At 37.9% G+C, this 24,450-nt stretch overlaps 1 protein-coding gene across 1 annotated transcript in view; it reads right to left on the reverse strand.

Annotated features, from left to right (window-relative positions):
- The window catches only part of LOC148426393 (neural-cadherin), an 88,464-nt gene that overhangs the window by 41,396 nt on the left and 22,618 nt on the right, over positions 1-24,450 (reverse strand). Inside the window, exons 2-4 of the mRNA XM_088410952.1 lie at positions 5,931-6,119; positions 2,872-3,097; positions 1,160-1,364 (exon numbers count right to left, since the gene is read on the reverse strand). Of these exons, the coding sequence (XP_088267078.1) occupies positions 1,160-1,364; positions 2,872-3,097; positions 5,931-6,119 (620 nt within the window). The remainder of the gene's footprint in view (positions 1-1,159; positions 1,365-2,871; positions 3,098-5,930; positions 6,120-24,450) is intronic.

Raw genomic sequence — 24,450 nt, forward strand, 5'->3', positions numbered from 1 at the left:
AAGGACGTATTTTTACTTTTTTTTCTCTTATTTTTTATTTTTCAAATTGTCCTGACATTTAATTCCAGGTACTCCTTTAATATTTTTTTTTAACAACTAAAATAGTTGATTACCTAGGCTACTTAAATACTCAAGCAATTAATTATGTAATTGATTACTTTAGGTACTTCAACACTAAAGCGATCAATTATTTTAGGTAAGTAAGCACTAAAGTAATTTATTACTTTGGACAAAAAGTATTAAGTTATCTGATTACTTTAGGTACTCATGCACTACGGCACTCAATTACTTTAGTACTTAACGTGATCAATTACATGAGTACTTTTCGACTCAAGTACTTAAAGTAATTGATTAATGCATAACACGATTGATAGCTTTAGTTAACTATGTAAAGTAATTGATTACTTTAGTGCTTAATTCGTTTTGGCCAAGGCATTTTAGAATCACTATGAATGAAACAGGTGAATAAATTTGAAAGAAATATAAGTAACCTGGAATATAATGTCAAGACTCGAGTCTTCAAAAAAAAAAAAAAAACCGCATAAAAATACATCTTCGGAATTGAAGAAGTTAAAATAAACAAATAATAAAATAATAACAAACTAATAAAATTGCTATCCGCCTCACAGGTTTTGTCAAATGTTGTGTGTTCGATTTTTGACCTTTGAGTTTACATTTATGCCCAGTTCTTGAATGTGTTTCTCCAGGTGCTACTCCAACATTAAAAAATAGGCGTGCTATATTCATTGAAGACAATCATGCCAATCATAACAGTTTATTGACGTCCATAGTCGTCACTGGCAGTGAATGAGTTAAATATATTTTAAGCTATACACTTTGTTGCTGAGTATTCATTGTGCTATGAAATTTCAAGCCAAAACCTATTTCTTGAACCCTTATAGCATTGTATTTATTCATTTATTCAGGTTTGGATTAAGATTGTGTTCGACTTTTGTGTTTACATTTTTTCCCCGTTCATGAAACTTCTACAATTTTCCAAAAATAGGCATGGTCATTGAAGATTCAACTGTATTGTAATATATTAAGTCATTAATCATTGCCAGGCCAGTTAAAATTGCTCTTTGACGTCTATAGTCATCAATGGCAGTGAATGTGTTCATCTGTTTGATTTTTTTGTTTGTTTGTTTATTCGCCGTACCTCACTCACGCCGCTGAGGCCGGTGTCGGGCTCTGAGGCTCGGACTTGCAGCGTGTGCACGTTGTGCCCGCTCTCGTAGTCCACGGCGCGGGTGAGACTGAGGGCGCCGTTCTCCTGGTTGATGCTGAACAAATTGCCCGGATTCGACTGCAGTACGTAGGCCAGCGTCTTCTTCTGGAAGGACGCGGCCTGGACCGCACCGACACTGAACACATAAAGAGTCGATTTCAGAGAGGAGTGACTATACGCAGTTCGAACCATCTGGAAATCTAAACCCACCTCCATAAAATTTAAGGGATTATTCACTTTTTTTTTAAAGAATATCCTTTTAAATTCATATTGAAACATTTTTATATCAGCCATTTCTGAACAAACAAAAGCAAATATATTGATCTTAAATGTAAAGAAACATAACAAAGTAACCACCACTAATACTAAAAAAAATATTTTGTTGATTATTAACTTGATTACGTCATTATTTTTTCATGTACATGTCATTACTATGTCAAGTGACAACTGTGTCAACTGACAACACATGTACTCAGGGCTCACAACCAATCACGGCTCACCTTATGAATGTTACATGACCAAACCCAGAGAGGTGAGCCATGATTGGTGGAAGTGTGTTTTTTAAAGCTACAGTATTTATAAAATACTGACACTTTCAAATTAATTACAAATAAAATATTTACTCATTCAATGCCAAGGATGTATTTTCGCGTTTTTTTTTAAGAGTCCCAACATTAAATCCCAGATACTAAAGTATTAAAATGACACTTAAGTACATTAAGGACATTAATTTCCAGATAAGTATTAAATAGATGATAAGATAACAGATACTTCAGTATTAAATCGATACTTAAATATCTAGGATTGCATGTCTGGACTCTTAAAAACGTGAAAATTAAGTTAATTTAGTTAATTAAGTTAATTTTGTGAAAGTTGAAATTAGCTAACGTAGTATCCCTTTAAATTAAACTGCCCTTTTGCAGTGATTCTTTCACGTACCACAAGAGGGAGCTCATCCAACACCCGTGCTCAACACTTTTATAATAAAAAAAAAAAAAAATCTTCAAAAAAGTCTTCAAAATTAAAGTTACAGGATCCAATGAAGAATTGATGGTAAATATTGTCATCTTTTTTTTAAATACTTCTCTTTGACTTAACGATTAAGCGAGGCAAAAAAAAGGCCGGATTTTGTGCGACATGGTCGACGCATCAAATGGAGCCCACATGGATGAACTACACACACGCATGCACGCCCACACAGTCACATGCCCCCGAAACACACGACTCACAGGGTGGCATGGACACTCGGATATTATTAACACAATGTGCTTTGCGCCAGAAGCCCAAAGGGAGACACACACACACACACACTTGAAGATACACACATACGCTCACGCACACACATCCCTTCATGTGTATCCAGACCTCGCTTTTAATAAATATTTGAATTTGCCACACTTTCAAACTCTCAGCCTCAGGCCACACACACTCTTGCATCTGGGTCCTCTTCATCCGTCATCCAGCCTCCGACCTCCATCCTCCTCCTCGCCCCTCCATCCATCCATCCATCCATCTTGCGCTTCCATGACACGCGTAATGCAGCTTTGGTTAGGACTACAGGTCCCACAATGCATTGCTCTTTGAAGAGTTGATATTTTATTCCTTTTGTGCATCCATAGTACTTAGTAAAAAGGTACACTCACGGCTGTCCGACGGCCACGTTCTCGGCCACGCTGAGCTGGTAGGTGGCGTTGGTGAACTGCGGCGGGCGATAGCCGGCGAGGACCGACACGGTGGCCGGCGGCCCTTTGCGGCCGTCGGCGTCCACGGCCTGAACCCGCAGATGGTACTCGTGGCTGGGGGCCAGGGGGCGCCCCGTGGTCCTGACTTCGCCCGAGCGTCGGTCCACCTCGAAACAGTCCATGCCGCCTGACGACCGGGGAAGAAAACAGATTATTTAGAATTGCGTATCTACGGTTTTCTTCTACAAAACGCCTTCAAACAATTCAACAGTTTTCTTGTAAAAAAAGAGAGATTAAAAATTTAATTTGACAAAAAAATTAAGAGCTCTAACTTAAATTAAAATAAAATAAAAAGGCATATAGTTATAGTAAAAAAGCATCTAAAATATATTATCTCTAAATTCCTTTTCTAAATTCTTTTCTAGTTTCTCTTACTTATTTTTTCATTAATACATTTTGTAGAGAAACCATACTAATATATTCATAACTGTCTTTAAAACACACTAATAGAATGATTATAAAACCTAAATGATAATTAATTAAATTAAAATCAAATAAAAAAATAAAACCAAAAATAGTCATGCATTCATTCCTTGGAACAGAATCGAACAGTTGTGAATAAAACAGTTGCAAATAATGTTATAAAACATAATTTTCTTTTACCAAAAATCTGGTTGAAATAAATTAAAAACCAAGTACAATTAAAACTCTGCAAAATAAGTGTTAAATAAAACATAGAATTAAAGTAAATTAAGCCATGCTACTATAGTTAAACTTCATTAACAGAAATCAAATAAAAGAAATAATGAAATGATAAATAAATCTCATGTATTTGTTATATATATATATATATATATATATATATATATATATATATATATATATATATATATATATATATATATATATATGTATTTGTAATATATATTCTAATTAATATATATATAATATATATATATATATATATATATATATATATATATAATATATATATATATATATATATATATATATATATATATATATATATGTATTTGTAATATATATTCTAATTAATATATATATATATATATATATATATATATATATATATATATATATATATATATATATATATATATATATATATATATATATATATATATATATATATATATATATATATATATATATATATATATATATATAATATTGCTACTCCACTAGCTTTTATTAATGAATGAATGCTGTTTTCTAACAATAAAAAACAAAATATTTTTCTGGAGAAAGTAGCTTGGTCCCAAAACCTTTGGAAAGAGCCCAAGGTAAAAGCATACAGATGAAGATGATGCCAAAGAGATTGAAGAGGAGGGAAGCTGGATGCTCAGCTGTTGACCAGAGGGCCCCCAACGGTCGCAGCTGCATCCCACCTGTCAATCATTTTCATCCTCCCGCTACAGCGATGCTGTGGAGAACCACTGTTTTCTATTAACAATAGATCAGTGCTCACCAAGTTTCTGAAGCTTGTGGACTTGTACTGTCCACACTTCAGGGGTCCCCAACACAGCCCTAACAAAACTCACTCTGTGCTAAATTAAAAAAAAAAAAAAAAAAAAAAAAAAAGGACACATTTTACCACTAATGATGTGAGTGCATAAATAATTGTGTGAAGTGCCACTCAATCTCACTTAATACCACGTTGGCAAAAAAATGAGAATATTTCCAATTAGTGGATTATTTGAGAGGACACGTGTCATCACATTATGCCAAAGGGACGCTGAAAAAAAAAACAGCTCTTAAAATATCTTGTTTTGCTTGAAGAAAACATATATAAAAATACAAAAATCGACAGCCACGGGCACCCATCCGCCCACCTCGCCGCCTATCCGTAGATGCTGCTATTATTCCCTAACGTGGGAGCTCTCTCGGCTCCCCCGGGGGAGTGTTTAGCATGGGGGGGCCGTGCCGTTTAACAGCGTTTTTCTTTTTTTATTCTTTCTCTTCTGTTCTTGATGCTAATTGAAATTCAACAAGTCACTTTTTATTTAGATAAATCTGAGGCGCTTCGAGCTAAAGCAGGTTTGCCACATGCAAATTCCCTTGACAGGTAATAAATATACATTCTTATTCACATGTACGCGTGTCATGTGTGTATAAGGATAAATATACACCACAACATTTACATTTACATTGGGATTTAATGTTACACTATTGCTAAGGCTATGATTTTATACGTCCACTTATAGTTTTGATTTCATACCATTCTAATTGGTCTTGCGGTATTTTCCCCACATTAAGGTACAAATAGACCCCGGGGGAAAAAAAAAGTACAAGAAAGAAGCTCATTTGTAACGTTAGAGCACACGTGTTAGTAGCATAACGAATGTGTTGGACTTTTATGCTCTTTGTTCCTTAAAGGCCACCATAATTACTGTATGGTAGCATTCATGAGTTAACAAGAGCATAACGTGGAAAATGGCAAACAAAAGGGCATTGCTTACGATGTCAAATAAAGATGAGCCAGTTGATCTATTACAACTAAAAAATAAAATAAAATAATTTAAATGACTAGCCAGACCAATTCTAAATAAAATATAGATTATGGATGTCATTTTAATATGGATCTAAACTCATTCAATGCCAGGGACGTATTTTCACGTCTGGACATTAAATCCAAGATACTTAAGTCTTAAATTGATAATTAAGTACATTGATGTCCAGATACTCAAGTATTAAATCAATACTTAAGTATCGAGGATTGAATGTCTGGGCTCTTAAAAAAAAAAACATGAAAATACGTCCCTGGCATTGAATGAGTTAACAAACAAAGTGTGTATTAAGTCAGTAGTTTGTCAACAATAAACAAAAAAAGTACTTTCAAATTCTCTTGGTACTTTAATCAACTTAAAAAAGAGCAAATTACATCAAAATTTACATCATTAAAAATTACATCAAAATTTCCTGTGCTGTAATTGGGTATTTTCTGACAAGGGGCGTGGCTTAGCACACAAACGTTAGAGTTGATGAAAGTAAAAACTCACCGCCCACTAGGAGGAACTGAGGCTGTGCAAGGGTGCCGTCACGTTGCCGTGACGACAAGCGGTAGACCACAGACCCAGGGGCGGCGTCAGGACCCACGGCCGCCAGATAGGGGGTCGGAAACATGGTCCACTGCAAGTGGGCCTGACTTAGCGAACTCAGGATTAACCGGCACAGGTACCACTCGTCACCTGTAGGAAAGAGACAGAAACTCACTTGTATTTCAAAGCAATAGGTGACCACAAAATATGAAGTCGTTGGAGCTCAAAAGAAATCTGACATACATCATTAGTGAAAAAGATAAAAGTCTTATATTTTATGATAATACAATTCTGGAATACGTCTCTCGTCCACAAGGAATCTAACAATACAATAGCTGTTTGCTAAATACTTTTGAATGATCTTGTGGTTAGCCATTTGCAATCGCTACAATGCCGGAATATTCCCATATACCTCTATCTTTCTTATTGTGAAATAAAAATGGTGTAGAAATATAATGTATATTAAAAAAAAAGTAAATATAGCATCACAGTTTTTAGCATAGCTTTATTTAAAATTAGCATCACATTAGCTGTTAGCTATCTTAAATTGTTTCTACATGTGTTTGACTACTTCTATATGAATAATAATCCATTATTTGGTCTTTTTCAACTTTATCATTATATTTGAGTCATTTTCCACTATTTCCAAGTGACCTTTTTTTGGAGGGTGTTTGCTCAGCATATCGAAATGGTTTTAGCTGTATTTATGTTTTGTTAGCTTTTTAGTCACACCACAACGCTGCGCTTTAGTCATTTCAATCATATCCTGCCGCCAACTTGACAAACTCAACTCTTGTTTTGTGTGTTCTTGCTGTTGTTTTCCTTTTGGTCCTGTCGTTAGCTGTTGTTACGCCTCCCTTCTTTGTAGCTAAACTAGCTAGCGCTGCGCGGTGTTCAGTTGGCATCATGAAAGCCGGTTTCTCTGCAGGCCCCAAGGGGACACGCTGACATTAGTCAACGAGCTCATATCGAGCTTTTTATCTGCTTCCTGTTCCCCGGGAAGACAACAGCTTTATTTTTTTTTCTTTTCACGACGTTGCAGACAAAAAAAAGACAGGTTTTGTTTTGAAACTCTGGGTCGTGTGTTTTTTTTTCTCCCCGTGAAGGGATTTGTTGAGAAGACTGGAAAACAACAACTCCGTGTCAACTTCTGCCAAAAAACAGTGTCAGAGGAACACAAAAAAAAAAATCGTTGGACCAACTTGAAAAAAAAGAGTAATTTGTTACAGCTAAATTTATTAACATGTTTGACTTTTTCCCAGTCAAAGGCATTAGTCACAATTTTAAATGAACACAAAGTTAAACATTCTTAAGACCAAGGACAAATCGATTCTTCCTCTCAAAAAATATTTAGATGCTTAAAAACATGTACATGTGAATTCATGTGACTACATGTGAATTGCAGCATACATTTAGCTAGCTAGCTTCTGCCCACAGCTTGAAAGTGCAAAGAGGTGAAGATGAAGTTTTCCTCATGTCCTCCTCTGCCTGGATGCTCGTCACTCCTGGCTGGTTAAATGCAGAATAATGGTGTCTATTTAAAGTGTCTTGTTTTACATACGCTGCACCCCTCCAGCGGCGTAATGGAACGCGGCCCATTAGCACAATCAACATCAACGCGGCCTGACGGCTCAGAAGTGAGGAAGACCGAGGAGGAGGTGGGAGACGGAGCAGGTAGATGGAGGCGTGAGATGGATGGATTGAGAGAGGGAACAAGTATGGATAATGGCAGAGAAACATGACAAGAGGAAGGGGAGCGATTAGTGTGGAGACAAAGTGGAAAGAAAGCGATGACGGTCGAATGAGACCAAGGTCTGAAAAGAAGACTCGCAGGAGCTTAGAGCGAGTCACTTGAACAAAATGTCTCTTGTTCGACAACGTTCACAACATGACTGGAATCTGATGGAGATGAGTTAAAGAGGTGTTATTCCTCATCGTGTTTTTCTTTTAAACAGTGTCAACACTTTCAGTTATTTTGACTAATTCCTCTCTGCTCAGACCATTTGTAAAAACACATGACGACTACATTGGGTGGGCATATTTCAATTATTTTAAAATGAAATATTTTGATTCGGTTGAATTTGTGGAAGTATGATTACATTTCAGATGGTACAAGAGAAGGTACGATGCAACTTGTTTGAAAATTAAATATAATGAAAATCTTTTGAAAAAAAAAGAAGAATTTCATGATTCAAACAGCTTTTTTAGTAAGTAAGTATAAAATGGTCAGAAGCTAAGCTAACATAGCATCCACGCTGTTTTAGTGTGGCTAGCGCTAGCTAGCAAAACCATGAAGCTAGTAGCTTGGCGGGACTGCACAGTGGATATAAAAAACATGACAATATGGTATGTTTTGATGACACCAGGCGTACGTTAAGGATAGGGATGTTAGGGAACAACAACGGAGCCTGAGCTGAACTTATTTTTCCCTGAAAAGTGGCTCCAAGATGTGCTGTGGCTTAAAGCACACTTAGATGTGGTGCAAGATTTACTGTTTACTAGTTTCTCAACTAGCAAAAAAAAAAAACTGGTGCGTTTTTTAAGGATTCGAACATTTTCAGTCATCCTTCATTTGTCAAGTATGAACAGAGCACGTGAATGTTGCGCAACTTAAAGCTCCACTCATGTTGGTCGCGTCCAAAAAGTCCAAGCAATGGACGTGTAGGCAGCTTGCTGAAGCGTACCGTAAGATGACGGGACGTTAAAAAGGCGGACGCTGACTGCGGGAACCCACACGTTTGCGCTTTCACGCGTGCTAACTTGACGCCTGTCCCGACACGAAAGGAGCGCTGTCGTAAGGATTGTTAGGATGCAGGTCGCCTTCCGTCGCTCTTTTGTCACTCGGTGTCCGCTGCATTTTTCATGCGGCGAAGTGACGGCGCAAAGCGGAAGGCAGAGAGCGAGACCCCTGGGGCGGGGCCGGCCTTCGCACACCGAGGAGCTCATGAATACGAGTTTGGCGAGAGCCAAGGATGCCCGCCGGGGTTGCTACCCATTGAGTTTGAGGCTCAATGAACTGCGGTGCAAGATGAGTCTTGGGGCCAGATTTAAATGCGAGTGGACTTATCATATTGCACTCCTCATTAGCCACGCCTTCACCTGACTGAGCGTGACATGAACAGGACGACATTACTCACTGGCAAGGTCCTATGTTTGCCCTATTTTCTGGAATGTCCGATGAAATAGTCTTTGTCGGTTCTGTGAGGGGCTATTCATTCTGTGTTGGGTCTGTAGTTGTCGTATGTTGGTTATCTGATGGGTCTGTTTTTTTTTTTTTTTTATGCAGGTTATAAATCGGTCTGTGATGGTCCTAGACTGGTGCACTGTTGGTCCTATGGGTTTTGTACTGTCTCTGATCTGTTGTTTCTGTAAATCAATCAATTCTGGCCTATGTTGATATTTTTGAGGTTACTATAATGGTTTTAGTTCAATGTTGATTTTCATGCTAGCTGTTGTTGTTATGCTGTTGTGTTGGTCCTGAGTGGATGTCGTGTTGAATCTGGTACTATATTGGTAATATATTGTATTGTACTGTACATTGTACAGTACTGTGTTAGTCCCACATTGTTTTTTTGTGTTTTTTTTTGCAATCTAAATTGGTTCTGATTGTGGAAGTTTTTTGTCTTGTTTTTTTTGTATCGATTTAATGATGGGACTATGTTTGTTCCTTTAATGAGTTCTGCACTAGGTCTATATTAGTTCAGTGCTGTTCCTGGCTGTGTTCGTTCTGAGAGGGTTCATTATTCATTCTGTGTTGTGTTTGTAGTCATTGTACGTTGGTTCCCTGATGGGTCCGGCTGTTACTATGCAGGTTCTAAGTTGGTTTGTGATGGTCCTAGACTGGTTCTATGTTGGTTCTGCAGGTTATGTAATATTCTCTTGTAGTTCTATTTTAACTCTGCAATTGTTATGTGTTTGTGTTGATTCTGTAATGCTCTTATGTAGTTTGTATTTCAGCTGGGTTCTGCTGTCCAGTCTGATGTCTATGTTGAATCTATGTTGGACTGTGTTGGCGTATGTTGATTTTATGATGTTACTATTATGATTCCAGTTAAATATTGGATCTACTATTATTCTGTATTGGTTAGCAGAGAATCAGAGTTGATGCTGGCTGTTGTTTTTATGTTGTTTCTAGGTCCTATGTCGATGCTATATTTTTGGTGTTGGTACTATGTTAGTCCTATATTATCACCTTGTTACTGTTATTATTACCATGTTAGTCCTATATTATTACCTTGTCATCTATTTTTTTCGGTGTTTCATCCAAATTATTCGTGGAACTGCCTTGTATTTTGTATGTATTTAATGGTGGGTCTACAGTCCTATATTGAGTCTATGATGATTAGGGGTTCAAGTCAGAGTCAGGTTAGGTGTGTTGTGAGTGTTGTTCCCGTGCTGCCTGTGTTATCCTACGTTGTGATGGTTCTGTCAATTCTGTGTTGGTTATAAACTGATGTGGTTACTATAGAACCCCGTTGTCCTATATTGGTGCCATGATAGCTCTATGCCGTTCGTATTTAGCCCCTGTGTTTGTTCTAAGGTAGTTTTAGATCACAGTGTATTCAGTCATCAGGTTCTATTGTGCCGCTGCCAACTTTTGCTGATAAACAAGCGCAAAAAGTGTCCAGCCTGGAGTCTGAACATTGTTGAAGTTCATCATGACAAACCTTCACATCAGCTTAAACCAAATATGCGTAGGAAGTGAAAGATGCTAAAAAGTCTTTTAACATCAGCGTGTACATGTTTGTGAACTCATGTTTGTGTCACACCGGCAGCTTTTCACCAGGCGGGAGGAAACAGACGTGAAGCGACTGCGACTTGATGTTATTCAGCGCGAAGGCGCTGTAGAAATAGACGAAGAAGGAGAAGAATCTCCTGCATGCCGCTTCACCGGAGGAGCGTCAATTAGCGAAGGGAAGGAAAACAAGATGCCTCGAGGGGGAGGAAAGAGGAGGTGGGAGATGGAATGAAGGGTAAAGAAATAAATCAAAGACACACAAGAAAGGAAGTACGCTTATGCCAACTCATATTATTATTAGGGAGGCTAAGCATCAGAAATCATTGTGTTTTTGATGACAGCGAACCCCCATCATTTGGAGTTCATAATAGGTTTTCGCAGTACTTGAGCGAGTCCAAACTTAGTGCTACTCCACTGTCAATTTCAAACTTTTAAACAACTTTACTAATGTCATTTCAAACGGAGATGGCATTGAAGCCCCATTTTAAATATCAGATCATTTTGTGAGTCCATTGGGGGAAATTTACCTTTGTTTGACTGTTCATTACAAGATCAAAAAAAAATTTCCTGGTAAAAGGCGAGAGGCTATTCTTTCATTCGGTAGATAGAGTGTAAAAATAATCGTTGAGCATAACAAGGTGTTGCTCTTGGAAATGTCAAAATGCTCGAACAGAGCTGCCAGTGAATGAGTTCATTATGCATAGTTTTATATTAATCATCAAGTAAAGACTCGACAACTCACGACAAGAAATGTTCTTACATTTCTTTAGCCTCGTATGAAAGCTGAGTATTTCAGTATTGTCTCAAAATCTAGTTCTGACTTTGAAAAAAGCAAAAATCCAAAAAAGAAACGTAATTGACGTAAATTGATATCTATAGCTCTCCTTGGTCGCATACCTGTTGACGTCATTTCACGTCAAAGGGGCGTTAAAACATAAAAAAAAAAAAAAATCAGATTCATTGACCGATCGACAAAATAATTGAAAGAATAATTGACTAAAATAATCGCTAGTTGCAGCCCTAGATCGTTTATGTACTGCTATAATTTTAGGGTCCATCCATCCATCCATTTTCTACTGGTTATGCAGAGTCGGGTTGCGGAACCCGAAAACAATTTCAACTCTGTACGTCTGTATTTATGTGTATGTGTGTGAGATTGACAGGGTGGGATACATTGCCATGGCAACCCGCAGCGGCACAGGTGTCCCCATGGGGGCCGGGTGCCATGGCGACATGTCAAGTTGACATGTGAGAAGCACTCTCTTTGCCTTATCTGTGTATGTTAACGTGTGTGCACCAGCAAAAGTGTGCAACTTCAGATTTACGTAGTAAGTTAAGGTGAGGTCACAAAATGGCAAAAAAGGACACGACGCTAGTGAGCGTCGAAGCGAACTTGTCTCAACCGGCAAACAAACAAAAACACTTCTGTTGGTGAGCTGGGCCCTCCATCTGGTCCGTGGGATCCAGCGGACAGAGGCCTGCTGCATCCTAATTAGCAACCTTATAGACTGGCCTACTTTACACACCCTCTCATACACACACCCACACACAAAGGCAAAGTCCTGCAGGCACACACTTAATTAAACCTCATTCGCACTGCTGACGATGAGCGATGCCGGAAATGAAAATAATAATAATTAAAGCCGTGTAAATTTTTCACAGCGCGATCCTTGTAGTGATCGTCAAACTTTGACATCTCGATCCCTGACAAATGTTAGACCATGTACATAAAAAACAAACAAAAAAATCTTGCAAAATCCTGCAAATTCACTTGTCAAGAGAATTGACCTTCACTGCAGGACATTTACCACACCAGGGTTCTGCGAAGGACATGCAACATAATCAAGGACAAGACACACCCACAAAACAATCTGTTAGAACTGCTGCCATCAGGCAGATGCTACAGGAGCCTGAGGAGCCTCAACAAATCCCTCACTCACTAATAAGATTTTGCACAACATAATATCTTGCACTATATTATTCGCGTCATCGTTTGTGTTTGTTGTTTTATTGTTATTAATTGCTTTTTTTTTGCTGTTTATTTACTTGCTCGATTATGTAATGTAGTCTGCTGCTCGGGAAGTCAACAGAACAAGAATTTCACTGTGTGGGATGGATAAACTAAGCTTTTTTTTTTTTTTTTTTAATGTACATCCCTTGATGTCAAACATGTTCCACCAATGGTTAATGACGTGGTTGTCCAAGGATAATTTCTTTCGGGGATCTTTAGGGGTATTTAGCCATTTTCAGAAGAAAAAATAATATTTTGTCCACAATTAATCGGATGAAATGATATGAATGTACAATTAATTCATTCATTTATTTTTTTAAAGAGTTGACTTAAATGCACACTTGTGACATCATTTTTAGTTATGTGTTGTAGCTGTCTTTTTAAAGTGATTTATTATAGATAAAAAAAGATTTATCGATCAAATTAACTACCAATATTAGCTTTGTACAGCTGAAAATGGCTAAATAAGTTAAATATCAGTCGAACTTTCCGACAACCCTCAAAGTTATCATCAAAATTCTTATGCTAGGTATTCTAGGAAATAGAAAAAAAAACTTTCGAGCTCATCTGTTTAACATTTGGGCTTAGTTTGGTGACAGGCCTTGTCAGCCCAATTTTGAGTCATTTTGCTAAAATTGGTGTCAGGGTATATTTTTTTCGTATTTTCCAGGAGCTGCTACCGCGAGTGAATTTGAAAACGTAACCGTGAAGGTGCGTCAAATGCATGTTTGATTGCCGTCATTTCCCATTGTTTTACGGCTCTTGTTGTGACACTTGTGTGTGTTAAAGTGCAAGCATGTGTGTGTTTTTGTATGCATTTGAGTTCATGTGTCTCCCTCACCACCATCCCCTCCTCTATAAGAAGACTCTCGGGAACTCTCAGGAGAATCGTGCAGGCCAAGTGAGGAGCAACATGAAAAGTCACTTAGGGCTGCAAGTTGTGGTTTGCGTGGAGAAGATAAAAAGAGGACTTCAACAAGACAACCAGATGTATCAAAATGCAGAAAAAAAACACATGAAATGCGGAAAAGTGGATTTGAAATAACACACAAAGAACAGTTAAAACAAAACAATTATGGTTCCAATATTTGGGTCAATTTGACCCAATTTTTTTTTTTTTTTGAAGAGATTGCCTTCAATAAAATAGCCTTTTTGGGGCATTTTTTAAGCAAAACAAATATAGTGTCAGTTTCTTTTTTTGACCAAAAAATGTTATGTAAACATTTTTTAAATTATTATTATTGTTATTGAATATATAAACACAAAACAAAAGGAAATTAAAAAAATAAATGAAATGAAAAAAAACTAATATTAAAGAGGGAAAAACACAATTACATTGAATTGGGTTATTGTTTTTGACTCAAAACAAATGAGTAATTCACAAAACATTGTAAAAATTGGGCTGTCACAAATTTTTGTTGTTGGGTCAAACTAAAGAACCCAATATTAGATACTTCGTTTTGGGCTAAGCAAATTACCCAAAAATGAATAATCCAAAACGAATAACCCTAAATCGGGTAGCGATTTGGGTTCTTCATTTTGACACAACATTTCTGGTTTAGTAAGTAACACCAAAACGAAAAATCCAAAATAAAGAACCCCAAATTGTGTTGTTAATTGTTTCTTCATTTTAACCCAACATTTTAGGTTAGTTGAATGGCCCAATAAGCCGTCAGTCTTTTTTTTAAATTCAATTTGGGTTATTTTTCATCCAACTCAATTTTGGGTTCTTCATTTTGAACCAACTTTTTAGGCTAAATGAAGAATTGCACTAAATGCAAAATTGGGTTATTTTGTACAAAAACAAACACTTTTTTGTAACGTTCATATGACCCAACATGTTGGGTTGAATGTCTAACCCCCCGAAAAGTTGTCTCTTTTTGACCCTGTTTGGTGTATTTTAGACCCAACTGGTTTTTGAGTATATTATTGCATCCTTCAACATTGCATGTTGTCTGAATTTTATGCCAATCATTTACATTCGGCCCATGAAACACCAATAAAGAATCACAAGCGAATTCTCTCACATCCATATTAGAACCTCATACTCTTTACAGATCTGAGGTCAGTTTGCGCGCTGTCAGACTTGATAGTGAGCCTTTAAATGAAATATGGCCACTGAGGAAAAATGATGAAGCGGTTGCATCATCTGTGGCGTTATTGTTTCATTCCAGCCAAACCCATTCCCGTTTTCCCACGGAGCCGAACTACGCCGGGCCCTGCGGGGCCCCCGATGCAGCTGCTCAGGAGGCCCTCGGCTCCAGTCCGCCTCAGCTTCACACGCCTCGTCGCTATCGACGATCAATGGAGGCGCGGCCGGATGAGAGCGGAAGAAACATCAAGACGCAGACCAAAAGAAGAAATTTTGAAGCAACCAAAAACAAACAAACAAAAAATAACACAAAGAAGAAAGAAGAATAAAAACAACGCGGGAAAATGTGATGTCAAAGACATAAGCGGATGGGAAAAGCATCATGGGAAGTGGGGCAAGCGGACGGGTCGAACTGGATTTACTGATAATTCGCAGCATTTGTTTTAATCACCTTCGAGGAACAGACGGGTGGAGACTGTCTCTACAGAGTCCAGTTGATGTGTGTGTTTGTGCGTGTGTGTGTAGGTCTGCTAGGTTGTGCAATAGTTACGCCAGGAGATGAAACTAGGAAGTAAACATAAAAAAAGAAAACTTAGAGTGAGAATTTTCAATTACCGTAATTTCCGCACTATAAGGCGCACCGTATTATAAGGCGCACCCTCATTTAACAACATATTTTAAAACTTTTTCCATATATAAGGCGCACCCTCAATTAATGACATATTTTAAAGCCATTAAATTTTCTCAAAAGCTGACGGGGCACCTTCGAATCCGACAGCGCATAAACCGCGAGTTTGCACTTAATCGCATGTAAACTCTTCAATTTTTACCTCTGCATATCAGTTCTAAGTGTATTTTTCACAATTAGTTTTTTTTATAACACCCTGTTTGAAATTTTTCTATATGCTATAAAAAGTAGGTGTCAAACTCCAGCCCTCGAGGGCTGGTATCCTGGATGTTTACCAGCTTTCCCACCCAACACACCTGATTCACATGATCAATTCATTAGCGAGCTCTGCAGGAGCTTGAAAATTATCCGAATCATTTGAATCAGGTGTGTTCGCGAGAGAAGTTTCGAAAATATGCAGGATAGTTTGACACCTGCGCTATATACAGTATGCTCTAATTTTGAAGCAAATTTGCACATTTACCCTAAACTGCTGTTTCAAAACAAATTAGCAAGCTACCTGCTTGTTTTTCAACATGGTTTGTTGAGACTTCAATGTGGGTCTACTCTAGACATGTCTGACAAATTTTATGTTACTGTAGAAAAACTGGCTTTGGAGACAGATTTTTTTAATTTATTTTTTAAATCCTGGAGGTGCTACCTAGCTGAATTGTTTGGAGTGCCTCAAGGCTCATTACTAGGTCCCATTTATTTAGGCTGTACTTGATGTACTTAGGAGCTGACTGGCCTTACTCCAATGGATTTCTGTTCTTTTTAGGACTAATTCTAAAATTTTACTCGTTATTTTGTGCCTAAACAGCTATCTCTCCAACCTGTTGAAATCCTTCCTTCAAGGTCCTTAGGGTCCTCTGATTGGCTTCGATTGTTTTTTTTTTTTTTTTTTCTGTAATGTGCACTATTCAGTAAATAAAATGGTATGGTATGTTTGGCACCTAAAATGGCCACTTCAATTGAAAAGACTTATTGTGCCATTTTTGGCATGGCTTCTTGAAACTTTTTTGTGCATTAACCAATTTCACATTGCTGAGTAAAACTGGCTCCAGGGGCTAAATCAGAAAAACAATTCTGGGGTCGGTACTTAAATTGCCATACCCGACCAAATCAAGCTTGGGGGAGATAGAAGTACGGGTTTGTATTGCACTTCCAGAGGACTCCTGGGAGGATGAGGACAAGGATGAGGAGGATCCGGGATATGTGCTTTGTGTGCAGCGTGGTCACGACGCCCGAGGAGGAAGAAGAATCCGGTGCGATGCGCGAGAAGCGGGCCTTGTCTGAATTATGAATATCTGAGGACTTTTGTCGGCCATTAAAAAATAAAGCGCTAAATGTTTAATGCGGCGCCTCGTCCATTATTGATGGCACGGCGCGCTGACAAGTGTGCGAGCGCGTCCGCCACAAGTGCGTCACGCCGTTGTACACGCGTGTTCTCCTATGAGACCCGCTCATCACTATATATGACAATTTATAACATGCTAACAGTTGCTATGCCAACATGTTGCAAGATAGAAACGTGAATTTAGACAGTGCTAAGGCAGATTGGTGAAGATTTGAAATATGTTTTGTAAGTTAAATGCTAACATGCTAACAGTTGCTATAATGACAAGTAGTAAGATAGTAAACTGTTTAGGGAGATCGAAAGTATATTACATTATGACAGGCAGTCAAGTACTATTTAATTACTAAATAGAAACTGATCAAATGCTAACCTATTAACAGTTCATATGCAAACATAGCAAGATAGGAACCTAAGTTAAAAAACAATAAACAACAGTGCTAACAGTTAGCATGATGACATTTAGCAAGAAAGCAACATGTACAAAAAAAAAAAAGCTACGACAGCTCAGAACTCAGTACTTTTTGTCAACTGGTAACTGTTTGTGTGTGTGTGTGTGCATGTGTGTGTGTGTGTTGGCTTGTCAGTCCACAGCGCTTTCAACTTTAGTGAAGGGATTTCCTCCCCGTGACTCAAAGGGAATTATCTTTGGCCGTCATCTGCAGCGACAAAGACGCATCGACACCACAGCGTCGCTGCACACGTTCTTTCATCTGTGTGTGTCTGTGCTTTTCAGCACATTTGTGTGTTTCTCTGTGTGTCATTTTCACTTTGGGCCTGAAGTTGTCACTTTCCTTTGATGAGCCCAACAGTACAGTCATGATCATTTGGTTTCAAATTAAAGGTTGGTTATAATTTTAGTGTTTTGTCAGTGCTCATTTGAAATGTTTGAAATAATGAACTGCCATAACGCTTGTGCAAAATTTTGACCATTTTTGGGTGATTTTTGTCCATTTCAAGCATTTGTTCCATGTTGAACTTTGAAGCGTCACAATTTGGGTGAAATTTCAGTTCCCTGGTATCTTCTTTCAATGCATTCCCTATGATGTGAAATGCCTTTCATGTAAAGATTAAATGATTGAACAAGGGTTAATGCAGTTTGTGCTTATGCTGCCAGCTTGCTAACTGTTAGCATGTTAGCATTTGGTCAATGACCCTTTGAAATAGAACTGAATTACAGAAAATGATATTAAAACCTCAAGGATCTGTCTTGGTGTGTTCATAGGAAATGTTAATACGGTACAGTTTTATCATTTTTAAATACCGTAGTACAATACTACAGTATAAGGTATAAAAACCTTAAGGGCCTCCCTTGTATCTATTGTTTTCAGGTTACTAGCTTGCTAAATAGGTATGTTAGCATGTTAATCTTTTAACTATTGCTGTTTGAAATAGCCTTAATCCTTATTAATCTTTAAAACATTATTTTGTACAACAACTGTTTATATGTTAACACTTTGTTTTTCTTAAATACGGGGAGTGATGTAAAATCCTTATGCCATGCATTGTGCTAGCATACCAGCTGTTAGCATGTTAACAAGTCTTCAGTTTACATTTGAAATCTTCCCAAATTAACATGACACATATAAAACCATTGAAAAAGACAGAAAAAGAATTGCAATTGATAAGACAATGAAGTGCAACTATTTATAGGACGACCATGTGGAAATGATGACACGCATACACTGTGCACACACAAGCACAAAGATGTGCGAATCCAGAGAGCACATCAACACAGAAACACAAATAGAGCGCACAAACTGTGATGAATGGAATTAATCCACAATGAGTCTCTGATCAACTTTGATGCACTTGTGACTATCAAACACATACGCGCATACACAAAGGCTCAGATTTGTTCCATTATGAGAACAAACTGCAACACACATCCAACAAACGGCAAGCATTCAGCCAACTCACTCAGCCAATTTGGTCCAATCTTGTAAAGCTGCTCGTGTGTATTTGTTTGTGTGTGTGTGTGAGTGTGTTGAAGGGTGGGGGGGTCTCTTGAGTCCTGTCATGGCTTACGTCCATTGTCGGCGATTGTGAAGTGTTTTGCAACAAAGCAGATTGTTAAGCCTCACATAGTGTGTGTATGCGACTTTGGAAATACATGATTTCATAAACTAAAAGATGGTGCGAGAAAATAGAAGTACTAAAACCAGATTAGGTTAAAATGACAGAAAATGACACTTGTTATATCCAGCTTTTGCTATGTGTTAGCATTTTCATTGTTAGCCTGTAAGCATAAAAATTATAGTTTACATTTTAAATAGCCACTGCTGGGCTTGACAAAAAGTCCTTAATATTTAGACTAACGGTTTAAGTGTTAGCATATTAGCATTCTACCTATCTGGAGTACTCTTCAAAAGCAAGTGATGCTCCCAAATTAATAATCTAGGTTATAGGTTTTTACCTTCATAAAAGATGAAAGTCATATGTGTCACATACGACAACATAATGACAAGCGTCAACACCGAGTGTCATCTCAGAAGTAACGGCCAGGTGTAAAATATTAGAAGTGACCAAAGTTGAGGTTTTCCTTGTTGGTTTATTCTTTCTTTTTTCTTCCCGTTACACTTGAGCGTTCTCATTATGTCTCACTTCATCCACTTCTCAGCTCCTGTTGGACTCAACGGCAGAGTGAAGGTGACTCACATCTCAGAGACAGTCAAGGAAATGCTAACGCCTGCCTGACTCATCAACTGCAATAATGGGACGCAAAAGCTCACAAACTCCCCAAAATCTCAACTAATTTCAAGCTATATCACTGCTTATCAAATGAGTTGTTATTTTGATTGATTGTTGCAATGTTCGGTGAAATTTTAAGCCCAAATTGATCTGCATGAATACTTTCTTTTGTGGCATGTTCTCTCAGCTAGCATGTTAGCATTATAATACAGTACATTTTCATTTGAAAATTAATAATCAAACAGTAGGTTTGAGATAAAATCCTCATTAGCTTGTGCGTAAGAATTTTATCAACTACACTGTAGATTTAAAATAGCGGCTGACTTTAGAAAACAATGCCTGCAGGATTTTATGTATGGGGGTTGCTATTTTGCTAACTATTAGAATACTCACTGTTAGCATGTTAGTTTTGATCATGTTATTTCTGTCAAGTCAATTTGTGATTTACTGCAGTGTAAGGGTGTTGAGTAAAATTTGATTTTGGACTCAGGTTGCTCTTTTGTTTTATGGTCATGTATTATCTGATAGCTTGTTAGCATTATAATCCATTGTCATTTTAAATATAGAAACCACAAAGTGAATCAAGTCCTTATTAGCTTGCGTGTTAGCACTTTATCCATCACCAGCTTAAATAAAACCTGAAACAAAAACGCGAAAGTTGATATCGCGATATTGTTTTGAAACTGTTAGCTATATTGTATCGAAAATGTTAACATAGATTTTTGCTGTTGTTTTAATTGCTAATAAATCCTCATCATCCATTCTGAATATAACAACTGTTAGCACGCTAGCATCTTATCATTTAAATTAGCACCCAAGGAAAGTCCATCATTTAAAACCTTCTTCGACCTGGCTTGGCATTTTTTTTCATGTTTTACATTTGAATCTTTGTTAAAAGAATCAACTGTTAGCATCTTAGTATTTTAAGCGCCGCTTGAAATAGTAGCCGACAGGGCAGAGGCGCGCCAGCGTGACTCGCAAAAGCGACCAGAAGGCGAGCGGGATCATCTCCGCAGACGCAGCCCGAGTTCCCCGAGGAGGAGACGACACCAGGAGGAACTTGTCATGGAGCCCAGACGCCAGCCAGAGAATGCTCCTCCATTATGAAGGAGCGCAATCTCAGCCAGTCGGTCTGGGCGACGCAGAGCAGCGACAAAGAAGCAAGCAAGAATATAACCGCCCTCATTCCCTCATATTTAATGTGTTTGGACTCCTTGTTTGCCAAAGCATGGATGAGAGGAGGTACATGAGAGGAAAAACAAAAAGAAAGATAAAGGAGGGAAAAAAGCGGGTGAGCGGAAGAGAAGAAATACAGGATCGGATGAAGGAGGAAGAGAAGAAAATAAGGATGAAAGTGGAGAAGGGTGAAAGATAAAATGTTATAAAGCCTCTTGTGAACTGCAAAACACTCCTAGTGTGTTCGTGTGTGTGACGCAAGCCTGGCGGGCCCGCTGTAATCGAGGCCGGATGGACATCAGGGCTAAGAGTTGCAGCAACCCTGCAGGCTACACACACAATCACACACACACACACACACACACACACGCCCGCGCGTCATTATTGTGTGGGTGTTGATGTAACTTGTTCTTTCTTTCACCAGCCTGACTTCATCTAACCATCTTTTGTCCTCTGTTCTTTGCATTTTAACTTTGCTTCCTTTTCTCCACTTTCTTGTCTTTACGCGGCGGTCTCCATTGTTTTTATTCAACTCTCTTAAATTTGCTCACCTTCACATCCACCTCCTCATCTCCGGTTCCTCGTCTTGCATCCACATTTTTCTATAACATCCTTATTTTAAGTTCTCATTCTATTCCGGTGGTTCTCAAACTTTTTTCAGTGCTGTACCTCCTGTGAAATATCTTTTCAGCAACCAGTGCAAATCATTTTTGGGTTAAAAACAAAACAAAACACAAACACTTAAAACATGCCATCAGTGTCTGATTTATTTAGACCCTTTCAAACTTCATTTGTATTGGGCTCCGCAAAATATAAAGTGTCCTCTGTTGAATCATAGAAGAAATTGTCAAAAAAAAAGTAAAAAAAAAAAATTATAAATAAATCTTTGCCCACAGAGAAATATTCTGACTTGACAGGTGACGAGAGGTTGCCCATGACAAGTTGGGTCGAACCACTCTCGTGTGGGGTAGAATTTGTCTCTTTACAATCATTAAATTGATTAGCCTACTGAACATAAAATGTGTTTTATGAATCCTTATTTTCATGAAACAATTAATTCAACAATGATTTTTAAAGGATTTTTGCATATTTGTTTTATTTAAAATCACCACCTCCTTCAAGTACCCCCAGAGGTACTCGTACCCCCATTATAGAGCCACTGTTCTATTCTATTCTATTCTATTCTATTCTATTCTATTCTATTCTATTCTATTCTATTCTGGCCATTTTTTATATTGACTTTGTCTTGTCCTCAACTTCCTTACCATACTTTCTTCTGTATCTTGCTTTTTGCTTGCCTATTCTTTCTCAACCCATCTTCTGCTACAGCATCCCCCCCCCCCCCCCCCCCCCCCCACACACACACACCTCATCACCACTTCCCCCAGTGTTGTTGACACCTCAGGTGATAGTGATGCTTGATGGGAAATGTCTTCATTTGCAGCTCATCAACACTCGCCCATACTCAAATGAAAATAAAATAAACAAAACTCCCGCATCCTTCCTCATTAATTTGCACTCCTCTCTCGCTTTCGCTCTCTCTCACAGCTAATTACGGTGCCTTTGATCTGTCCGTTAACCCCCCTCCCCACTCCCATGCCTCCCTCCCCCCTGTTAACGCTTCAATTAGTCAGCAACCATTCAGGTGAGGATTGATCCCAGTCCACCAGACTCTTAATGGACTTAATTAAACAGACAGGCCAAGTGCGTGTGCGAGAGTTGAAACAATGGAGCTGACCGCCGGTTACCATGGAAACACCATTGCTGCAAAGCCCCCCCCCCCAAAAAAAACAAACAAACAAAAAAAAGAAACACACAAACTCCAAAATAGTTTTTACAGTAAATTATGAATGAGAGTGTCGGCTTGACGTTTCCTCGCCGCAGGAAGTGATGTCACATTTATTCTGCGTTGGTGTGATGGGAAACAAACAGAGATTTAACATGGAGCTGAATGGGACGGTCTATGTTAAGCCATTTGAATATTTATCCCAAATCCTTCATATCCATTTAAGATCCATGCGCTGGTGTGCTGGTTGCCTACTTCAGCGAACAAGTACAACAATTGTGTCCTACTAGTACAATTTTTTTCCCTCTACCTGAACCATGTTTGACCCACTAGTATGCAATTACATGAGTAAAAAAACACTAGACCCAAAATGTAGGCATTCATTACACACTTAGTTGTCTTCTGGACCTTTGCTAGAACTTCAGAATGTGCATTAGTTGTTTATAAATGTGCAGAAATGTCACAGTAATTCTAGTAATGTAACGTATCTATAAAGATAATCAATGTTCTTACTTTTGAGTCAGGCTGAGAAAAAAGTCAACCAAATCGGGTAAATTGACATTAAAACTATATCCACTAAAATATTTCCTTCGAAGCTCCACCGAAACCATGTTTACGCCTTTGTTTAGTAAAGTTCTTGCAGACATACACGTTATGTGTTGCAATGAGAGCAAGGAAAGAACATGCCACACCCCCCCCCCCCTCCTCCCCCCCAAAAATAGGCTATTATTGCAAACTGTAAAGGACATACATCAGCAGTACTTCGAGAAAAAAAAAAAAAAAAAAAAGCTTATGTAAAGACTGACTTGATAGACGGCTCCATTTCTTGTGTTGGTGCTCCATCTAATGGTCGAACGCCTGATGCTATTACTGTGCTTAAAAACGCTTACGGCTTTAGTAGTTAGCAAGCTTTCATTAAGACATAATCGCACAAGAACTTTCCAAAAAGCAAAAAGGGTTGTATTATTTGCGAATATAACCTAGCGCAACAAACATTCTATCGTGGCTTGAATTTAGGTCTTCAAATTCAAATCAGTGTGGGAAAGTCAAGCTCGATATGTGCCCAGTTTGCTAATCAAGAAGAAGATGAAGAAGAAGAACAGGAAGTTATTCACCTCTTAGTTGAAAAAAGGCAGCTTCTCTCTCAAGTACTCATGGAATATTTTTGAAGCATTGTCTGTAAATGTATGATGTACATTATGTAAGCATAAGCTAAACGGTAGTTAGGGTTTGCTGATGTTGAATCAGACTAATACGCATTTGCTAACTGGTTAGCATCAGCAAATCTTGTTGAGTAGTTATATCCAATCACTTCAACTCAAATTCAACCTTATTAGATTATTAAAAAAACATAGGGGGTGGTGTTAACTCAATGATTCCATCGAATAATATATTCTAAATAGATTCAACAGTCCCACTTGTGACAAAGAATATAGGATACATGAATTTTAAAGCAATACTAAGGTTATATTTTTCACATATTTACTGTAATCTGACAACTAAATTACACTTGCTAATATTCCATTTGCTAGTTATCAAATTCATTAAAAACAGAATATTTGATATTTAATACTGAAAATAGCTACTGGTAATTAAGTTTAGTATCACTTAAATTTCTTAATATAGTTCTCCAGATGATGTTAGGAGCTTGTATTAATATTATTTTCCATGGACACTTATCCAAATTACACTACTGTATTTGAACGTTAGTCATCAAAGTTAGATTCAGTATTTTCATGGGAAAGTGACATTATAAAAATCAATGAAAAAGGCACGCTTGAAAATATAGTCTACAGGAAATTGTCTTTTTTGTTCAAAGCCCCGATTTTAGGCTCATTTCTCCATTTCCAGTTGCCCTTCAAAGACATCCAAGAGATTTTGCCCAATGGCCACCAAATTCAAACCATGTAAAAAAAAAAAAAAAAAAAAAAAAAAGACACAAATTTTCATTACTGCTTACGGGCAT

This window comes from Hippichthys cyanospilos, chromosome 3, assembly GCF_059441005.1.
Source record: "Hippichthys cyanospilos isolate Australia breed blue-spotted pipefish chromosome 3, RoL_Hcya_1.0, whole genome shotgun sequence".
In the NCBI taxonomy this organism is placed as follows: Eukaryota; Metazoa; Chordata; class Actinopteri; order Syngnathiformes; family Syngnathidae; genus Hippichthys; species Hippichthys cyanospilos.